The 17,399-nt window shown below is 43.6% G+C and overlaps 1 protein-coding gene and 1 long non-coding RNA gene across 2 annotated transcripts; one reads left to right on the top strand and one right to left on the bottom strand.

Moving 5' to 3' along the window:
* Nucleotides 1-3,672: 3,672 nt before the first annotated feature.
* Nucleotides 3,673-15,099, bottom strand: LOC309342185 (cytochrome P450 2J4-like). Its single transcript, XM_081862543.1, has 9 exons — nucleotides 14,827-15,099; nucleotides 12,824-12,986; nucleotides 11,837-11,986; nucleotides 9,484-9,644; nucleotides 8,429-8,605; nucleotides 8,067-8,208; nucleotides 7,682-7,869; nucleotides 6,987-7,128; nucleotides 3,673-4,236 (listed from the first exon to the last, which is right to left on the bottom strand). Exons 1-9 carry the CDS (start codon nucleotides 15,004-15,006, stop codon nucleotides 4,058-4,060), a joined length of 1,482 nt encoding a protein of 493 aa, XP_081718669.1. The 5' UTR covers nucleotides 15,007-15,099; the 3' UTR covers nucleotides 3,673-4,057.
* LOC309342408 lies at nucleotides 5,147-5,936 on the top strand. The gene is made up of 3 exons (XR_014156784.1): nucleotides 5,147-5,269; nucleotides 5,514-5,733; nucleotides 5,867-5,936. It is a non-coding gene; the product is annotated as an uncharacterized lncRNA (long non-coding RNA).
* Nucleotides 15,100-17,399: the final 2,300 nt, after the last annotated feature.

The raw sequence follows: 17,399 nt of genomic DNA, 5'->3' as shown, positions 1-17,399 counted from the left end.
GAAAGAAGTGGGGTCACTAGCAGGGTTTGAGTAAACACTTGCCATTAAGAAAACAAGCAAAAAAAGTTAAGATGTAATAATGGGGAAATAACAAAGGGTAAGAAGTAATGTGGAAAATATGGTACAAAATTGGTAAGATTATAACAATACTTAATTAAAAGATTATAAAATGAAAGTAGAAGAAAACAGGCAGGAGAAGTAAATATATAATGAACCAGAAGAGGTGGTTGGGGAAAGTGGGGGGGGGGAGGTAGGGATTTATATATCATTTTTTTAAAAAAACATTGATTGTGATGAATATAAAATCTGCAGAACTCAATAAAAACTATTTTAAAAAATGAATGAAATGAAAACAAGGTGAGAACATTGATGTATGTTACATATGCATTATATAAGGGTCTGGTGACTTCTGTTTCAGTGCATCTGAAGAAGTGTGCATGCACACGAAAGCTTATACCCAGAACAAACTTAGTTGGTCTCTAAGGTGCTACTGGGCAATTTTTTAATTTATTTCGACTGCGTCAGACCAACACGGCTACCTACCTGAACATACGCATTCTGTTGATTATAATTTATTTTATACAGTGGTACCTTGGGCTAAGTACTTAATTCGTTCCAGAGGACTTTAGCTAATGGGGCCTCCTGCTGCTGCCGTGCACCTGCCGCATGATTTCTGTTCTCATCCTGAAGCAAAGTTCTTAACCTGAAGCACTATTTCTGGGTTAGCAGAGTCTGTAACCTGAAGCGTATGTAACCCGAGGCAGCACTGTATTGCTATATGAGGTCTCAGGAGAGAAAATGATCTACTATTTTATATGTAAGTTAATAGAGGGGTGTGTGGGTGTGTGGGTGTGCGTAATTTCTGTTGGGAAACCGCATAATATTATAATAAGTGGAGGTCTTGCTCTGGCATTGGAGGGGACACTTTGAGCAGTATTCTACTAAATAGTTGTGCAACTTCCACTTGCAAAATGGGATTCCCTCTCATCTCCCCTCCCCCCATGTGACACCCTGCACCTCTCTCAGGTCTGTTCTGAAAGGTTGGGGTGGGAAAACTTGAGTATACTTAGGGGGCAGTGTATTTGGGAGAAGAGCAGGGAATCCCCATTGCACAGGTGGAGGTTGTTCTGCTCATGCAAGCAGTTACTTATTGTGACAGTTGAATGCTTTGGGAAGCATCTCCAAGACTGAATGATAAAACGAAATGATTCAATGCATTATTATTGGACACCCTGGAACAGAGGCCAATTGTTCACGGAGCTGAGAGGCCATGATGTCACCAAGAACTTTCATTTGCCATCTGGACATACAAACATCTCTGGAGTACTTTTGCATTTGTACAAAAACAAAAGGTCCTTCTTGTAATCAACAGGGGAACAAAAGAACAAATGAACACAGTAAAAGAAGGCAGTTTAAAAAAAATAAAAGTCCAAGAATTAACCAGATGTCTGGGGGAAGGGCAAGACCGAAACCTGAGCTAGTGTTCAGTTTGCTGTTATCTTATATTTTGGTTGTGAAGTTGGAACAAAAGCAGTTTCTGTAAGCTTGGGGGGGGGTTGCAGGGGGGTTAGGCTATCTTCTATCTCTCAGTTTCTCAATTTTCCGGTCATAATGTCAGTCTGCCCCATTTCCACAGCCGTTTGCAATTTTTGTAAGAGTATGCATAAAAAATTCATATGCATGTTTGTTCTCATGCCTCTGTATGTACCCCCAAAATATCCATTTTCATGACTTCCGCCATCCCAAAATTTGCTTAAAAGCTTTGGTGAAAACTCCAGAACAGACTTAGGAGACACACAGGGTTTGAAGAAGGGGGAATGTTCCATTATGCAAGGGGAAATCCTTGCCCTGATGGAACCAGTGACTTAGGACTATGCTCAATTTAACCCCATGTAATAAAATAAAAGAAAATAAAATGACCTCTTAGAAACCAGGGGCTGAAAATCCAGCATTATGGTTTCCTCTCCCCTTCATCTCCCATCCATCCTCTAGATCAAGAGCATGGAGCCTATGGCATCCCAGATGTTTTGGGACTCCAGCTTCCATCAGCCCCAGCCAGCATGAAGTGCCCAAAGTCTTATGGGAACAAAAAGTGCACTCATGAATGCATCTCAAAATCTTCTGCAACCTTGGGCTTCTCAGGAGACAAATTCACCTGGAAAGTGTTCCCAGAAAGTAAAACCACTGACCTAATAACTTACGTACTTCTATGTCCCATGGCTTTCATTCTCTGATTTATCCAGTAACCTGACCTTCTTTTCAAAAAATCACATTCCATTCAAACACACACCACATGCTGCAATCCTCCCAAAAGTATACCAGTTTTAATGGCAGACAAATTATTGTAAACTGTATGGTGGATTACTTCATCATAGAAAGTGCTTGTCTGTGTGCACACATCTGCATTTAGGAGATAATTTGAGATGAGGGGTATGGTGACCATCCCAATGTTGCTGGACTTCAACTCCCATCAGCCTCAGCAAGCAGGGTCAATAGTTGGGGACGATGGGAACTTTAGTCCAGTTTTTTCAGGTTCTGCTGCCCTGTGCTGAGCAGCAAAAGTTCAGCACCCTGGAGAGCTCCAATGTTCTGCTTCAGATGGGGCAAGGAACTGGGTGGGCTAGGGGGAAAGGGCCAGGAACTTGGAACCAGTGGCACATCTGAAATTGCTGGACTCCCAGCTCCCATCAGCTCCAGCCAGCAGGGCCAATGGTCAGGGGTGACGGGAGCAGGAGCCCAGTGTCCTCTGGGAGGGGGGCGGCACAGGTTCCCCCGCCCTGTGCTGACATACACAGGCCTAAAGGTTCTAACTCTGGAATTCTTATTCAAGACTATTCTTCAAAAAAAAGGGTGGGGGTGGTCAAAAGCACTTCTCTCCTTGGTGGGGAGAACTTAGTTCTTCATGTTTCAAGATGAAGTCCTAGGCTCTGTGGTTTAACCCACAGCACCACCCGCGTCCCTCAAAAATGAAAGTAACATAGTATTAATTTAAAGGGTGTGTTCTCTCCCTTGTGATTCCTAGCAACTGGTATACAGAGGCAATGCTTTTAACACACCCACACTAATATCAGCAAAAAATCATCTTGTGGCTGGCCTAACTATGTGGAAGAAGAGGAAAATGGTTGTGAGCCATGACTTGGTGTTAATGAACTGGTGTTGCCAAGAGACCTCATCAGAGCATGAACAGAAATAAGTCTATCCCAGATACAACTGCTCTGCAGCATCCCGAACAGAGTCGGAAAATAATTGTGCAAAAAAGAAAGCAAAGCAGAAAACTAAGCGACACAGGAGGAAATTTTTAACTGATTAAGATCTTCCATCTTTGTGGGTGTTTTCTGCACCTTTTTGAATAGAAGGCTGGAGCAGTGTTCATTGAGGCCAGACATGATGTCAGGTAAGGTCAGAAGAGAGAGACAATGCCTAGTCAGGATGCCTATGGCCAAAAGACAAGAATAAAAAGAGCTGCGTAATGTTGAAGTCATACCTTAGACCAGTAATTCCCCAAATGTTTCTGGACAGTGACACCCACCTTCTTGGTTCCATAAATTCATCCCCAGTGCCCTGGCTGGCCCTACCCTGTAAAAAGGATTATTCATTATAGCGGTTTGACAAACCCGCTAAGGAAGATAATAACACAATAAAATTCAAAACAGTAACAATTAACTTCACATTTATTCAAAATCCAGTTTAAAATGTTTATCTAATTAATTCTACAAAACGGATGAACTTGATCCAGTGACCCCAGCTTTTCAAAGTCTCTTAGCTGCCCCCCTCCCAGTAATGCCTCTGCCCCTGTGGGGTGATATTGCCCACTTTGGGATCCACTGCACTCAGACCTTATTCACAGGTATTGTTGTGTATTTTCAGGCTTTTCCTTTGCAGTCAGGAGGTCTAGAAACTTATTCCTTGTCTCACGAAAAAAGTTTTGATTCTCAGGACTCTGAAGAAGCTACGCAACCCCACACCAGAAGACGGTGGCCTTGGGTTAACAGCACAGCATATTTCCACCTTGCAACTTCTCCTAGGCAGATTTCCAAAGAGACATGAGACGCCGGGTCTATCGAGGGATAGCGCAGATCTCAAAGTAGTGAGGCTGCAAAGTGCCCCCCAAAATAGGTTCTGTATTGACATCTTTTGACCCTTCCGCCAAGTGGAAAGTGAACGCCTGCAGGAGGTTGGAGAAGAAAAGAAACATCTCCGTCTTGGCCAGGTGATCTCCCAAGCACACTCGCTGCCCTGTAGGAGAAGGAGAGAGGTGAAGTCAGGCTGTGCACCGTAAGGACATAAGGAGAGCTCTGCTGTTGGATCAGGAAAAGGGGGAATCATAGAATCATAGAATCATAGAGTTGGAAGAGACCACAAGGGCCATCGAGTCCAACCCCCTGCCAAGCAGGAAACACCATCAGAGCACTCCTGACATATGGTTGTCAAGCCTCTGCTTAAAGGCCTCCAAAGAAGGAGACTCCACCACACTCCTGGGCAGCAAATTCCACTGTCGAACAGCTCTTACTGTCAGGAAGTTCTTCCTAATGTTTAGGTGGAATCATCTTTCTTGTAGTATGGAACCATTGCTCCGTGTCCGCTTCTCTGGAGCAGCAGAAAACAACCTTTCTCCCTCCTCTATGTGACATCCTTTTATATATTTGAACATGGCTATCATATCACCCCTTAACCTCCTCTTCTCCAGGCTAAACATGCCCAGCTCCCTTAGCCGTTCCTCATAAGGCATCGTTTCCAGGCCTTTGACCATTTTGGTTGCCCTCCTTGGGACACGTTCCAGTTTGTCAGTGTCCTTCTTGAACTGTGGTGCCCAGAACTGGACACAGTACTCCAGGTGAGGTCTGACCAGAGCAGAATACAGTGGCACTATTACTTCCCTTGATCTAGATGCAATACTCCTATTGATGCAGCCCAGAATTGCATTGGCTTTTTTAGCTGCCGCGTCACACTGTTGGCTCATGTCAAGTTTGTGGTCAACCAAGACTCCTAGATCCTTTTCACATGTACTGCTCTCAAGCCAGGTGTCACCCATCTTGTATTTGTGCCTCCCATTTTTTTTGCCCAAGTGCAATACTTTACATTTCTCCCTGTTAAAATTCATCTTGTTTGTTTTGGCCCAGTTCTCTAATCTGTCAAGGTCTGTCAAGGGACCCATCTAGTCTGTTCTCACAGTGGCCAACCAGGTACCAATAAATTTACATCCATTGCCATTTGGAGAACTCTTAAGTTGAAAAGCAGGGCATACCTTTCTCAGAAAAATAGTACAGTGGTACCTCGGGTTAAGTACTTAATTCGTTCCGGAAGTCCGTTCTTAACCTGAAACTGCTCTTAACCTGAAGCACCACTTTAGCTAGTGGGGCCTCCCACTGCTGCCGCGCCGCCGGAGCACGATTTCTGTTCTCATCCTGAAGCAAAGTTCTTAACCCGAGGTACCAATTCTGGGTTAGCGGTGTCTGTAACCTGAAGCATATATAACCTGAAGTGTATGTAACCCGAGGTACCACTGTATCTAGATCTTTCACAACCCGTTTGCTCAGTATTGACACAAAACCCCACCACCCTCTGCTGCTGAGGGCCTGAGGTTAAGTGCTCATTAATGTGAAGATTTCAGGCTCATCCCAGGGCATGAAGATGCATTGGGAGCCTAGAGGGGCAAACTGGATTCCCATGGGGAAATCTGCTGACCTGAGCCAGTGGTGGAACATCTCCAGGAATGGCTTAGAACAGGCATAGGCAAACTCGGCCCTCCAGATGTTTTGGGACTACAACTCCCAGCATCCCTGACCACTGGTCCTGTTAGCTAGGGATCATGGGAGTTGTAGTCGCAAAACATCTGGAGGGCCGAGTTTGCCTATGCCTGGCTTAGAAGGTCCTCCTTCCCTGCCCCACATCTGAAACCCCGGAAAGACACTGCCAGAGTAGACAAGGCAGCCCCCTGTGAAAATTCATAGGCAGCCCCCTATGAAAATGAGCCCCTCCTAAGAAAATATGTATTCCTACTGGCCATGATAGCTTGTCTCCACAGCTGGAGAGGCAGCAATGCTTCTGAATACCAGTTGCTGGAAACCATGGAAGAGGACAGGGCTCTTGTGTTTGAATCCTGCTTTGTAGTGATCAGGTGGGATTGCTATGAGGAATTATAACAAATACAGAGTAAGCCATCTGTGTCAGCAAGGAAAGCATTGCGTTGACTGGGTTTAAACTATTTTGATATGATTCTTGATCAATCCACATCTCTGCATCCCTGTTCCATTTCTCTTTCTTGATAAGTCACGTACACAGCCCAGTTGCTTCGCCAGGCAGGCATCCTGGGACATCAAAGACAGTGGGAAGTTTCTTTGATGTAGCTTTTCTGATATGTTAATCTTAGGATGTTAATCTTAGGGCCAGGAAACAGGAAATAAAGGTGATAATGATCGCTGTCCTCCTGGCCGTCCTTCTTATGTATATTGCTTGTTTATCACCTCCCAGGGTTGCCAAATGCACTCCTTTGTAGTTCTGTTTTGTTTACCCCAGAAATATGTGTGCTTAATTAGTTTTGGTAGTTTAACTTTGTCCCCACGTGGGGTTTGTTGAAATGCTCAGAAGAAATCTGATTGGTTCTTACAAACACTCTGTAAAAAGTTCTTTTGTGTATAAAACGACCTGGGCCGGAGGGTGGAGGGAGAGATTATTATACGCACCCTTCCCAGAGTCATGCTGGTTCAAGCCTCTGTGTGTATTCTTATTAATCAGAGTTCAATCCTTCCTTTACTTTGAGAACGCCTCACTGCTTGAAGGCATCTCACAGGCGTCTGGTTGGCCACTGTGAGAACAGAATGCTTGACTAGATGGGCCATTGGCCTGATCAAGCAAAGCTCTTCTTATGTTCTTCATATACTCCTTGGGCAGCCTTAGGCGTGCTACTATGTCTTTCAACTCCCAACAATGCAAAGCAAAACCCTCAAGGAAACCACCAAGATTTTGTCTCCAGCCTTTTCATCTACCTAAAGAAAATGGAATGAAGGCTTCTGGACAAACGAAATTTCCGTCCTTGTCAAGGAAGTGGTTGGGGTTGAAGCTTTCGGGCGTCGCCCATTCATTGGGATCGTACAAGGCAGAAGCCATGTTTGGAAAGATCATGGTGCCCTGGAAAGAAAGAGTCAGAGATTCAGTCCTGCCTTGCTCCTGGGAAGCAGATCATACACTCAGCTCTCAGTTCAGTAAAACCCCTCTCTCCAATAATTGCATGATTCGCTACCTGGAAAAGCAGAGGGCTCTGGCAAAGAGAGACTCAATTGGCCTCTTGTTGGCCAGAGATAATGCTCTGAGCATCTTCACCTCTCAGGGATGGTGCAACATCTTCTGCGATGGGGTAAGACACAAAGGCTGTGTGGACACCATACTTGTACAGCACATTTAGAGAAGATGGCTCCCCCCCCCCAGAATTCTGCGCACTGCAGTTTATTGAGGGTGAGGGGGGCTGTAGCTTCATTGTGGGTAAACTACAGTTCCCCTGAATCTCTGGGGGAAGTCATGTGCTTTAGATGTACGGTGGGCAGAATGTCATTTCCTGCCCAAGAAGAAACATGGCCAGCTTTCCTTCGATGGTAGAACTAAAAGTGGTATCTGATAAACCTCTGCAGCGTTTTCTTAGGCATTTGAATGAAGCAGGGGATGTGGGCAGTTGAGGTTCACTTACTCTCTTAATGGTAAACTGTCGAATCATGGTGTCCTTCACACATAACCTGGGCAACCCAACTGCGATGATGTTGCTGAAGCGCTGGACCTCATGGATCACGGCATTGGTGTAGGGCAGCTTCTTGCGATCCTCGCTGCTGATCATTTGACCAGGAGCCACAACCGCGTCAATCTCCTTCTGGATGTTCGCTGAGTGGAATCCAAACACATTCATTTATTTACACACACAAAAAAGTGCATGCAAAACTTTTTAGCAAATTCATCCCAACACAACAGTCGGTTGGCATGAAAGACAACATTTTGTTTTCTTCCGCGTCATTCAGAAGACGCAGTAGTTGAACATCATTTGCACAATTCAAAACTGGTGCAGCGTTACATCATCTCACCTTGGATGTCTGGATAAAGCACCATATACAGAACTCCCCAGTAGAGAGTGGTGCTTGATGTCTCTGTTCCACCCAAGAAGAGGTCAAATATACACTGGATCATGTTACTTTCATCGTAGGCTGGTTTGGGCTGGTCTTTCGTCTGCAGAAGAGAAGAAATAGAAAAATGGACACACCTAATGTCACGCTTGCAGCTGTAAATTTTCAAGGGCTTGCAGCTAAACATTCACAAAGGAGCATTTCCCAGCAGGAAGAAAAATACAAATTCTAATTGGGGATGGAGCAATTGCTCAAATTATGGAGAAGAAGATGAGGACAGCACATCCTGAGCAGTTCTGGTCATGAACAAAGCAGCTACTTACTTTCTCTATCTGAGCAAGGTAACTATAAATGAAATCTTGAGGGTCATCTGGGAGTCCTGCAATCTGGTGCTTGTTGATCTCCTTCCTTATGAACGAACACACAAAGTCTCGGGCGGTCAAGGCCTTCTTGTGAGGCCCTGGGATACACTTCATAAGCCAGGGCATGACATTATAAATCTGGGGAAAGAGACATGAACAGATGGAGGTGCGGAGAAAGTTGCTGCTCAGTATTAGAGCACCTGCCCTGTGCACAGAAGGGGACAGGTTCAATCCTTGTCATCTCCAGGTAGGTCTGGCAATGTCTCCACATCTGCAACCCTGGAGAGTCGGTGTGGACAATACTAGCTGGAACCGGTGGGATCGCTTATCTCTATATGAACCTTCCCAAGTAATGAAGAGGCTTGAGGAGCTGAGCCTTCAGTGGAAATCCCTCCCTAGAGAGGCCTGCCACACTCTTTCAACTATAGGGCTGGTTGAGGCCTAGATGCTTCAGAAGGCCTTTTAGGTAGTAGGCTGAAATAGGATGCCCTCCAACACATCGAGGTGAAAAACCAGGTGCAGGTCTTCCAGGGCAAGTGATGTGACCCATGCGAGAGTGTGGCCCTGAGATTGCGGTGCCGAAAATAGGCATCATGCTCTCATGAGAAAAATTAGGATATCCCGATTTTATCAGGACACTTGAAGGGTATGAAATAGTTCAATAATTTCTGAACTGCACCAGAAAATACTTCCCATAATTGATGTGTGAACAGAACATGAATCAAGTTTGGTTTGGGGCAGAACTTTGAAAGATTTCTAGCTCATCTTCAAGTTCACTTACATGCATTTAAAAACACAAAAACTTTTTGGACTCCTTGGGCCTTCCTTCACACTTAATTATCATAATTGTTGGGGGATATTGTAATTGTTAAATATCATAATAAATACGATTGTATTTATTTTCTAAGGAAATTCTTCCCTCACCACAAACTGTCTAGCAAAAGTGAAACCTTTTACTGCTGTTCCTTTCGGGAAAGGAAATATTGAAAAGCAACGCAAAATAGTGGCTTGCTTACGTTGTGACCGAGACTGCCAGCAAATTTGAATATGGCCTCCATTGCTTCCAGGAGCTCGTGAAACTTTTTGTCCTCAGTAGAGAAGCGATGCCCAAACACCACGGCGCAAATCACGTTGGAAACGGCGAGGGTCAGAGCGAAGGACGGATTCATGGGTTTCCCTGCAAATGGAATCATCAAGGGCCCATTTGTGAACCAATCCTGTCAAAGTAGCAGAAGAAGCGACAACCAACATTTGCCCCCCTGGTGTCCTCCAGATGTTTGGGACTACAATTCCCATGAGTCCCAGCGAGCTTCTGGATCCAGCTTGGTCACAGGAGGCTCAGATAGTTGTCATGGCTAGAAATGCCTTTTACCAACTGAAATGAGTACGTCAGTTAATACTGTTCCTGGACTGGGAAAGCTTGGCCAAAGCAGTTCATGCATTGGTTATTTCAACACATGAATACTGCGACACAATTGCTGCCAGGAGCGAGGCCTTGTCAGCATATGACATCTGTGCTCAGAGACCTGCAATGGCTGCTGATTTGCTACCCAGACAAGGTCTAGGTGTTCCCGTTAGTATATAAAGCCCTTAACAACTTGGCACCTGAGAGATCGCCTTACCCAATGTATGCCTAATCAATCAGTTTGATCTGTAGAGATGGCACTGCTATGGGAGCTACGTTATATATTTGTAAGAACTCCATCTTTTAGTGCAGAAGCACCTATGCTCCCTTTCTTCATATTTCCACCACACTTTGTTTCCTGTTATTGGATGAGTTGTTTTTTGTTTGGTTTTTGTCCGGGGCGGGTGAGGGGGCTGCTTTAGGAAAATTTATTTGTTGTTATTCATTATTATTGTTGTTGTTGATTAAATTTCTATACAGCCTTTCATCCAAGCAGCACAGAGCAGTTTACAAGTTAAAAACACAAAAATCCATGACATAATTAATTAATTAAATTTGTATACCGACCTATACCTGCAGGTCTCAGAGTAGCTACACCACAAAATCACAATATACACAAAATACATAATAAAGACAAAAACAACTCCATAAGCCAGCCCAAAAGCTACAAAATAGTCAGCCAGCGATGCAGGATCTGACCCCAAGATAATTCCTACACAGCTGGCTATTTTGTAATTTTTGGGCTGGTCTTAATAAAGATATTATTTTTGGGTGAGATGTAACCATAAATAAAAATAGCCAAAGTTTGTGTTGGCAACAGGTGGTGTGGGAGATGCTTCAGAAGAAAAGCCCCAGTGTGAGCCGTTATGTGATTTCAGAACTGTAGAAAATTTAAATTCAGAAGTAAAAGAGAAGCGTTTCTTTCATGCTACAAGTCTGAGATATCAAGAAGTTCTCATCTCACCCATGCTTATTATTTCAAAGTGATGTGGGTATCGTTTGATTCTTAGGATACCCTAATTGCCTTGCAAAACCAAAATATTTTGATGCTGAAATTCTCTCATTGAGTAATGTGGTAACAGAGACATGGAGACACTTTTCTGGTTTAATCTGAGGAATCAGCCATGGCCTCTGCACTCAGCCAACCCAGGATGAAGATCTGAAGAGCCAGCATGGAGCAGCAGTTAGAGTATGAAACTAAGATTTAATAGATCCAGACTCACACACCCTCTCAGCCTTGAAGCTCACTGGTTGACTTTCATATATCAGTCTCTCTCACCCTAACCTACCTCACAGGGTTGTTGTGAAGGTAAAAATGGTTGGGGGTGAGGAAGATCAGTGTATCCTGCCTTGAGGTCCTTGGAAGGAAGCTTGGCTATAATTGCAATAAATACAAGTATCCAGGGCTTTTTTCTGGGGGGACGTAGGGGTACGCATACCCCTAAACATTTTGTGAATCTAAGTTTGGCCTCATTAAGGGGCAGTATTTCAATATGAGTAGGAAAATGACGGTGCCCCTAAACATTTTTTAAGGGGAGGAAAAGCACTGCAAGTATCTATTACAGTTCTTCATACAAGGTTTGAAAAAAATATCTTGGCTGCGCGATTCCCAAAACCTGCTGGTTTTCCCTTGGTCTCCAGCCAAAGGTATTTTGTTTGGTGTTTTCGTCTCCTCTTTGAGAACAAGAGAAGAAAGCAGGTTAAAACTGGAATCCAGTGCAATCAATATTTATGGCTTGCAACCATTGGTCAAATCAGATGCCTATTAGCACAGACATAAAACGTGAATAAATGCATGTTCCATCTAAGATGCAATCAAAACTAAGAGGAACCTTAAAACTTCCTGAGGTTGCTCTTAGATTTAGCTTGCTGAAATTAATGGGAGCATAAGAAGAAAACAGGGTTCTGGACTGGAAAATAAATTAAAGGGCAAATTCTCCCTCCAACCCTGAGCTGTGCCGTACCTTTAGTGCTCTTAAAGTTCTCCACCAGGTGATAAGCTTCATCTTGGATCTGGTACTCCAACGTCCTCTTCCCCAGCCCCAATGTCTTCAGAGTCATCAGCGAGAACTTCCTCTGGTGCTTCCATGTGCTGCCCGTTGACAGCAAGATACCTGGAGGCATTGAAAGTCAGCTGTGGACTGCTGCAGTGGCCCATTATTTGCATTCAGAGCACAGAATCCAAACCCTTCGAAATTATGCTAGGAGGTTGCCACCAAAGCCCTGTTTCCAATGCCAGGACTTTGACTAGCATAGACCCTGACTCCAGCTACAAAAGCTGAGGCTGTTAAAGAAGCCAAAGAGCGTATTAGCTGTGAGCCCTGGAAGACCTTCTTCCATCTGTGCTGGGAGGGCAGAGCCCTGAAGGACTGACGGATGAATGGATGGATGGATGGACTGACTCCAGCTACAAAAACTGAAGCTGATGAACAGCCACTTGAGCTGAGGTATTGCTTGGGTGTGGGAGGGCGGGTTGTTGCTCTTATTGATATTGTTTTTTGGTATCTTTGTTTTATATCTTATGATTTATGCAAAATACGTTTTATTTATTGTTTATGGCTAATTCTGTCATGATCATACATGATATTTCACGGCATAAACTCCATTGAGCATCAATTTGTGGGAGGGGATTGGAATTAAGTCCTTGTGAAAATTCATCAGCATTTGGGTGGAAATCTTTGCAAAACAGTTTCCCCAAATATAATGCAAAAGGGATCTGGGAGGAGCTGCAAGCCCCTCTCTTTGGAAGCTGAGGAGCTTGTGGGGTCTTGCTAAGCCAAGATTTGCACCGTGTGAAGCAGCCGGTTGATTTCATAAGTAATAGGTTTTTTAGCACTTTATAACCAAAGTGTACTAAAGAGGAACTCTACTAAACCCACAGAGCCACTCCTTCAATTCTGCTATGGGAACAACACGACTCTGTGGCTCCTACGCAAGCGAGACAGCCTTACCTTTATTGTTTGCCAGAGCTCTAAAAAACGGGACTACAGGCCGGCCAACTACATCTTCTGGGTGGGTGGTGAGTCCATCTTTCACAGCTTGGAACCCATCCAGAACTACCACAGGGTGTGGACCAAACCATACAGTATAGATGTCCCCATAGGATTTTGCCACCTGTAGGAAAACACCAGGGAAGCTCAGGCAAATAAAAACCACACCCAACCTTTGAGCAATTCTGTTCTTAGTTTTGGGTTGGGCTAAGTACATTAAATTCATGCATTGCTTCCCAATTTTAAAAGCTCCAAAGTTTGGGGGGGGGGGGTTTGCAGCGAAGTGTCTAGAAATGCCATAACAAAACCATCTGAACACATTAAAAACAGCAATACAGTATTATATCGCTGGCCAGGAAAACAAAGAGGACTTTGCTTGGTGACTAAACGATGGCAAGGTTGGTGCCTGGCGGGGCTCCCTGGGCAGAGTGAGGCCACTTTGCCCTCCTTGCAACCTTCTAAAGCCATCAGAGCCACGTACGGTGGCTCACAAGGGGCTCGATAAACCTTACTGATTGCTTCACATTGCAATCGGCTCCAAAGAGGAGATGGGCTGAACCTCAGTGGCAGACAGCAATGGGCGATTCTGAGAGTTTGGGCATCTCTCAGTTTCTCACTTTCTCAGTCTTAAATTCAACCCTCCACATTTCTGCAGCAATTTGAAATTTTGCTTTTGAATTCTCATGAAAAATCACTCAGCATTTTAGAGGGAATTTCTCCTAATAAACCTATTTTTGCATGCAGTAGAATCATGGAATCTTAGAGCTGGAAGGGACCCCAAGGGTCATCTAGTCCAACCCCCTACAATGCAGGACTCTCAGCTAAGCCATCTATGACAGATGGCCATCCAACCTCTGCTTAAAAACCTCCAAGGAAGGAGAATCCATCACCTCTTGTGGGAGACTGTTCCACTGCTGAACAGCACTCACTGTCAGAAAGTTTTTTCCAAACGTTTAGTCGGAATTTCCTTTCTTGTAACTTGAAGCCATTGGTTCGAGTCCTGCCCTCCAGAGCAGGAGAAAACAAGCTTCCTCCCTCCTCCATGTGACAGCCCTTGAGATATTTGAAGATGGCTCTCATATCTCCTCTCACTGTCCTCTTTTCCAGGCTAAACATACTTTATGGACTTTATGGATAGAAAGAAAAGTCAAGGTAGCCCATAAGTAAAATATAAATCTATGGCATGCACAATACAACTTTAAGATTCTAACTTAATAAAATCAGTATCTTAGCCTAATGGACAATAGATTCATCTTCATATGCTATGCCACTGACAAACTGGAAATAACATGCAGAATCTCATGAAAACAAACATTGTGCAAAGCCAGTATCAGACATGTTTTGATTGATCAATCAAAACATGTCAGTATCAGACATGTTTTGATTGATCAGCCTTCTTCTGACGGATAAAGAATACAGAATTCCAACTTGAGCATGAATCCAGAAGGTATAATTGCTTTTACGATGCGCTGCAGCAAGAATTCATTTCTAAATTTCCAAATTTAAAAACACAGAGACTTCTAACAGAGCACACTGGCCAGCCAACCCGCCCAAAGTAATAATCCTGAAGACAGCCAATACCCTAATTTGAAAATGAGGGGGCTGTGGCCACAGAGACCCCGGTATTAAAAAAATCATTTGGCAGCCAAGACTTTAGCATATCCAAAGTTCCAAAACCTAGAGCATCAGAAGAAGCCCTAAGATGAGTCAGACTATTGGTGCATATAGTGACTTGTCCATAGTGACTTGCAGGTGATTTTTAGGGTTTTAGAGAGAGAAGACTACCATCAGATGTTGGAGATTAAACAAAGGACCATCTGCATGAACAACGGATGCTTGACCACTGAGCTTGACCACCCTTCTCCTATCAATCTCCTCTTATCAACCCACTGGGCATTAAGCCCCCATTGCTATTGCCCGTTCCTCTATCCTGTTGGCCAATCAAACTGCTGGGAAATAGATACCTTGGTCAGGCTCTCACGAGTGACGTTGAAAAACCTCAGCTGCCATAGGCATCCAATAAAGGGGAAAGGCGTTGGTCCTGGAGGGAATTGTCGTTTTCTCCATTGCAGCTTCACAAACTGGACAATCAGGAGGCAGAAGAGAAGGAAGAGGAAAATGGAACTTAGTGCCGGCATTTCCATGACTCTGAGTTGCAGAGAGGCATGAGTCGGACGCCTTGCGCTCTGTCCCGTGGGTGTGAGTGCATTTCGTTTGCTGTGCCTGAATTTCAGGCCTTCCCCCCCCCCCACGCTGATTTCAAATCCCATATCTGAACAGCTCCAGGCAGGCACTTTTCGTGCGCTGTAACATGTTCGGAAACTTGTTTTATGGAAAGTTTATGAAAGTCCTCCCTCACCTGAATATGTCAGATCAGTCTAGGAGCGATTAAAGTTACGAATTAATTTAAATACGACAGCTGACACATTTGGTTGACTTTTCCCTGGTGCATCAACTGCAGCTGTAAAAAGTATGGTTGGATGAGCATTTCTTGGGTAAAAAAATCTGTCTTTTGTCATACTTCCTTGGTGCATTTGCTTTTAACAGCTTTTACATTTTGTGTACTTTATGGACTCATTGCTCACTTTTCATTTGGAAAGCAATGAAATTAATAATAATAATAATAATAAATAATAATAATAATAATATCTGATTTTTCTAACCTACTTTACTGGAAGACAAAGAAGTACAGTGGTACCTCAGGTTAAGAACTTAATTCATTCTGGAGGTCTGTTCTTAACCTGAAGCACCACTTTAGCTAATGGGGCCTCCTGCTGCCCCCGCACCGCCACTGCACGATATCTGTTCTCATCCTGAAGCAAAGTTCTTAACTCGAGGTAATATTTCTGGGTTAGCGGAGTCTGTAACCTGAAGCGTATGTAACCAGAAGCGTCTGTAACCCGAGATACCACTGTACATTATAGTCTCAGGAAACTGCAAATAATCACAGTATCCACCAACATCAGATGCAATTACTAAAACTGAGAACAGAAACAATGAAACATTCACACAATTCAAACAAAATGCCCCCCTCTTTTCTTTTCTTTTCTCTTCTTTCTTTTTTTTTACAATAATCACTGAAACATCTAATACTTAAACAGGCAACCTACTTGAGTGACTTTTCCCTCATTTTCATTTTGGGAACCTATCATTTAAATGGTCAAAAGAGATGTGCCAAGTAACAACCTTATTTCCCACTGAGAGCAGTATTTTAGGGCCAGGGTGAGATCTTTCCCTGTGGCAACTGGTTTTCACTGAGGTGCGCATTCCTGCCAGGGCTGTGTGGTCCAGCCAGCCATGATATGAGGATGTAACTTAGCATTCCTACAGTAGTGCGTATAACAGACCTAAGTCCTTTGGCATAAATTAGATTCAAGGCAGGCAGTATAAATTTTTACCATGCTTTTGCCAAGGTTATGGCACTGTCCTCAGCCTCTTTAAAAAACATTTTAACAAAAAAACAAAGCTCTTCACGTATCTCTCTGCAACCCAGATCTGATGGGTATATTCCACTGAGTAACTGAGCACAGGTCACAAATTATGTCTATTTTATTGGTATCAAATAACTGAACCAAATAACTGTTTTGAAGTGCAGCTTTGTAGGGGCCCAGGGAAAAGAGAGACAGCTAGTGCCAGAGAAATAATAATAATGATGAATAGCAATGGGGATGATGAGGAAGAAGTTGTCAAACCTTATGCAAACTAAGGCATATCGGTCTGGAATCAAAGAGATAGATAGGTCAGTTCAAGAGGTTAAAGATGCAGAGATAATCCGGGAGGCCCTAATATAGGGTGGATCTAGACACAGAAAAAAACCTACTATAAATAAGTCAGAAATTAGATCGTTATAACAAAATAAAAAAATTTCTATGGAAAATCGCATTTTAAAATTTCCTGCTCTCTGGCACCAATCTGGTATTGCATGTTTATAGCGCATTCAAATCGCTGTTTATTTACTAATGTAGCTGAGTCCACTGTCTGTTTTATCCCATACGGAACCCCTCTTCTGCAAGCTGAGTTGCATTCAAACATCCAACATGAACAATCACACAAAAAACATTCAAACACCTAAACATTTAAGACCAATCAGTTCTATGAACAAAACAATTAGTGAAACTCAACAGTAAATTAATAGAAGCAAATTGAGTCATAAAACCTAAACATTTAAGACCAATCAGTTCTATGAACAAAACAATTAGTGAAACTCAACAGTAAATTAATAGAAGCAAATTGAGTCATAAAACCAGCCTGTAGCCAATGGCACCTGACTACATGCATGCTGACATTATCAGATTATCAGTTGCCAACAGATTGCTTCTGGCCTGGAATTTATGCCTGTAGCACAGGGGTCAGCAAACCTTTTCAGCAGGGGGCCAGTCCACCGTCCCTCAGACCTTGGGGGGGGGCGGACTATATTTTGAAAAAATATTGAACGAATTCCTACGCCCCACAAATAACCCAGAAATGCCTTTTAAATAAAAGGACACACTCTACTCATGTAAAAACATGCTGATTCCTGGACCATCTGCAGGCTGGA

This window comes from Podarcis erhardii (genome assembly GCF_964252035.2).
Source record: "Podarcis erhardii genome assembly, chromosome: 5".
In the NCBI taxonomy this organism is placed as follows: domain Eukaryota; kingdom Metazoa; phylum Chordata; class Lepidosauria; order Squamata; family Lacertidae; genus Podarcis; species Podarcis erhardii.
Note: the sequence above shows the minus strand (reverse complement) of the source record. Positions and strands in the feature narration are given on the sequence as shown.

What these genes read in the sequence shown, in the direction of transcription:
- LOC309342185 (XM_081862543.1), bottom strand. Translation starts at nt 15,006, where the DNA reads ATGGAAATGCCGGCACTAAGTTCCATTTTCCTCTTCCTTCTCTTCTGC. An exon ending in CTCGTGAGAGCCTGACCAAG is followed by an intron (nt 12,987 to 14,826) that starts GTATCTATTTCC and finishes GTTTTCCTACAG; the next exon opens with GTGGCAAAATCCTATGGGGA. An exon ending in CTGGCAGTCTCGGTCACAAC is followed by an intron (nt 8,606 to 9,483) that starts GTAAGCAAGCCA and finishes CTCTTTCCCCAG; the next exon opens with ATTTATAATGTCATGCCCTG.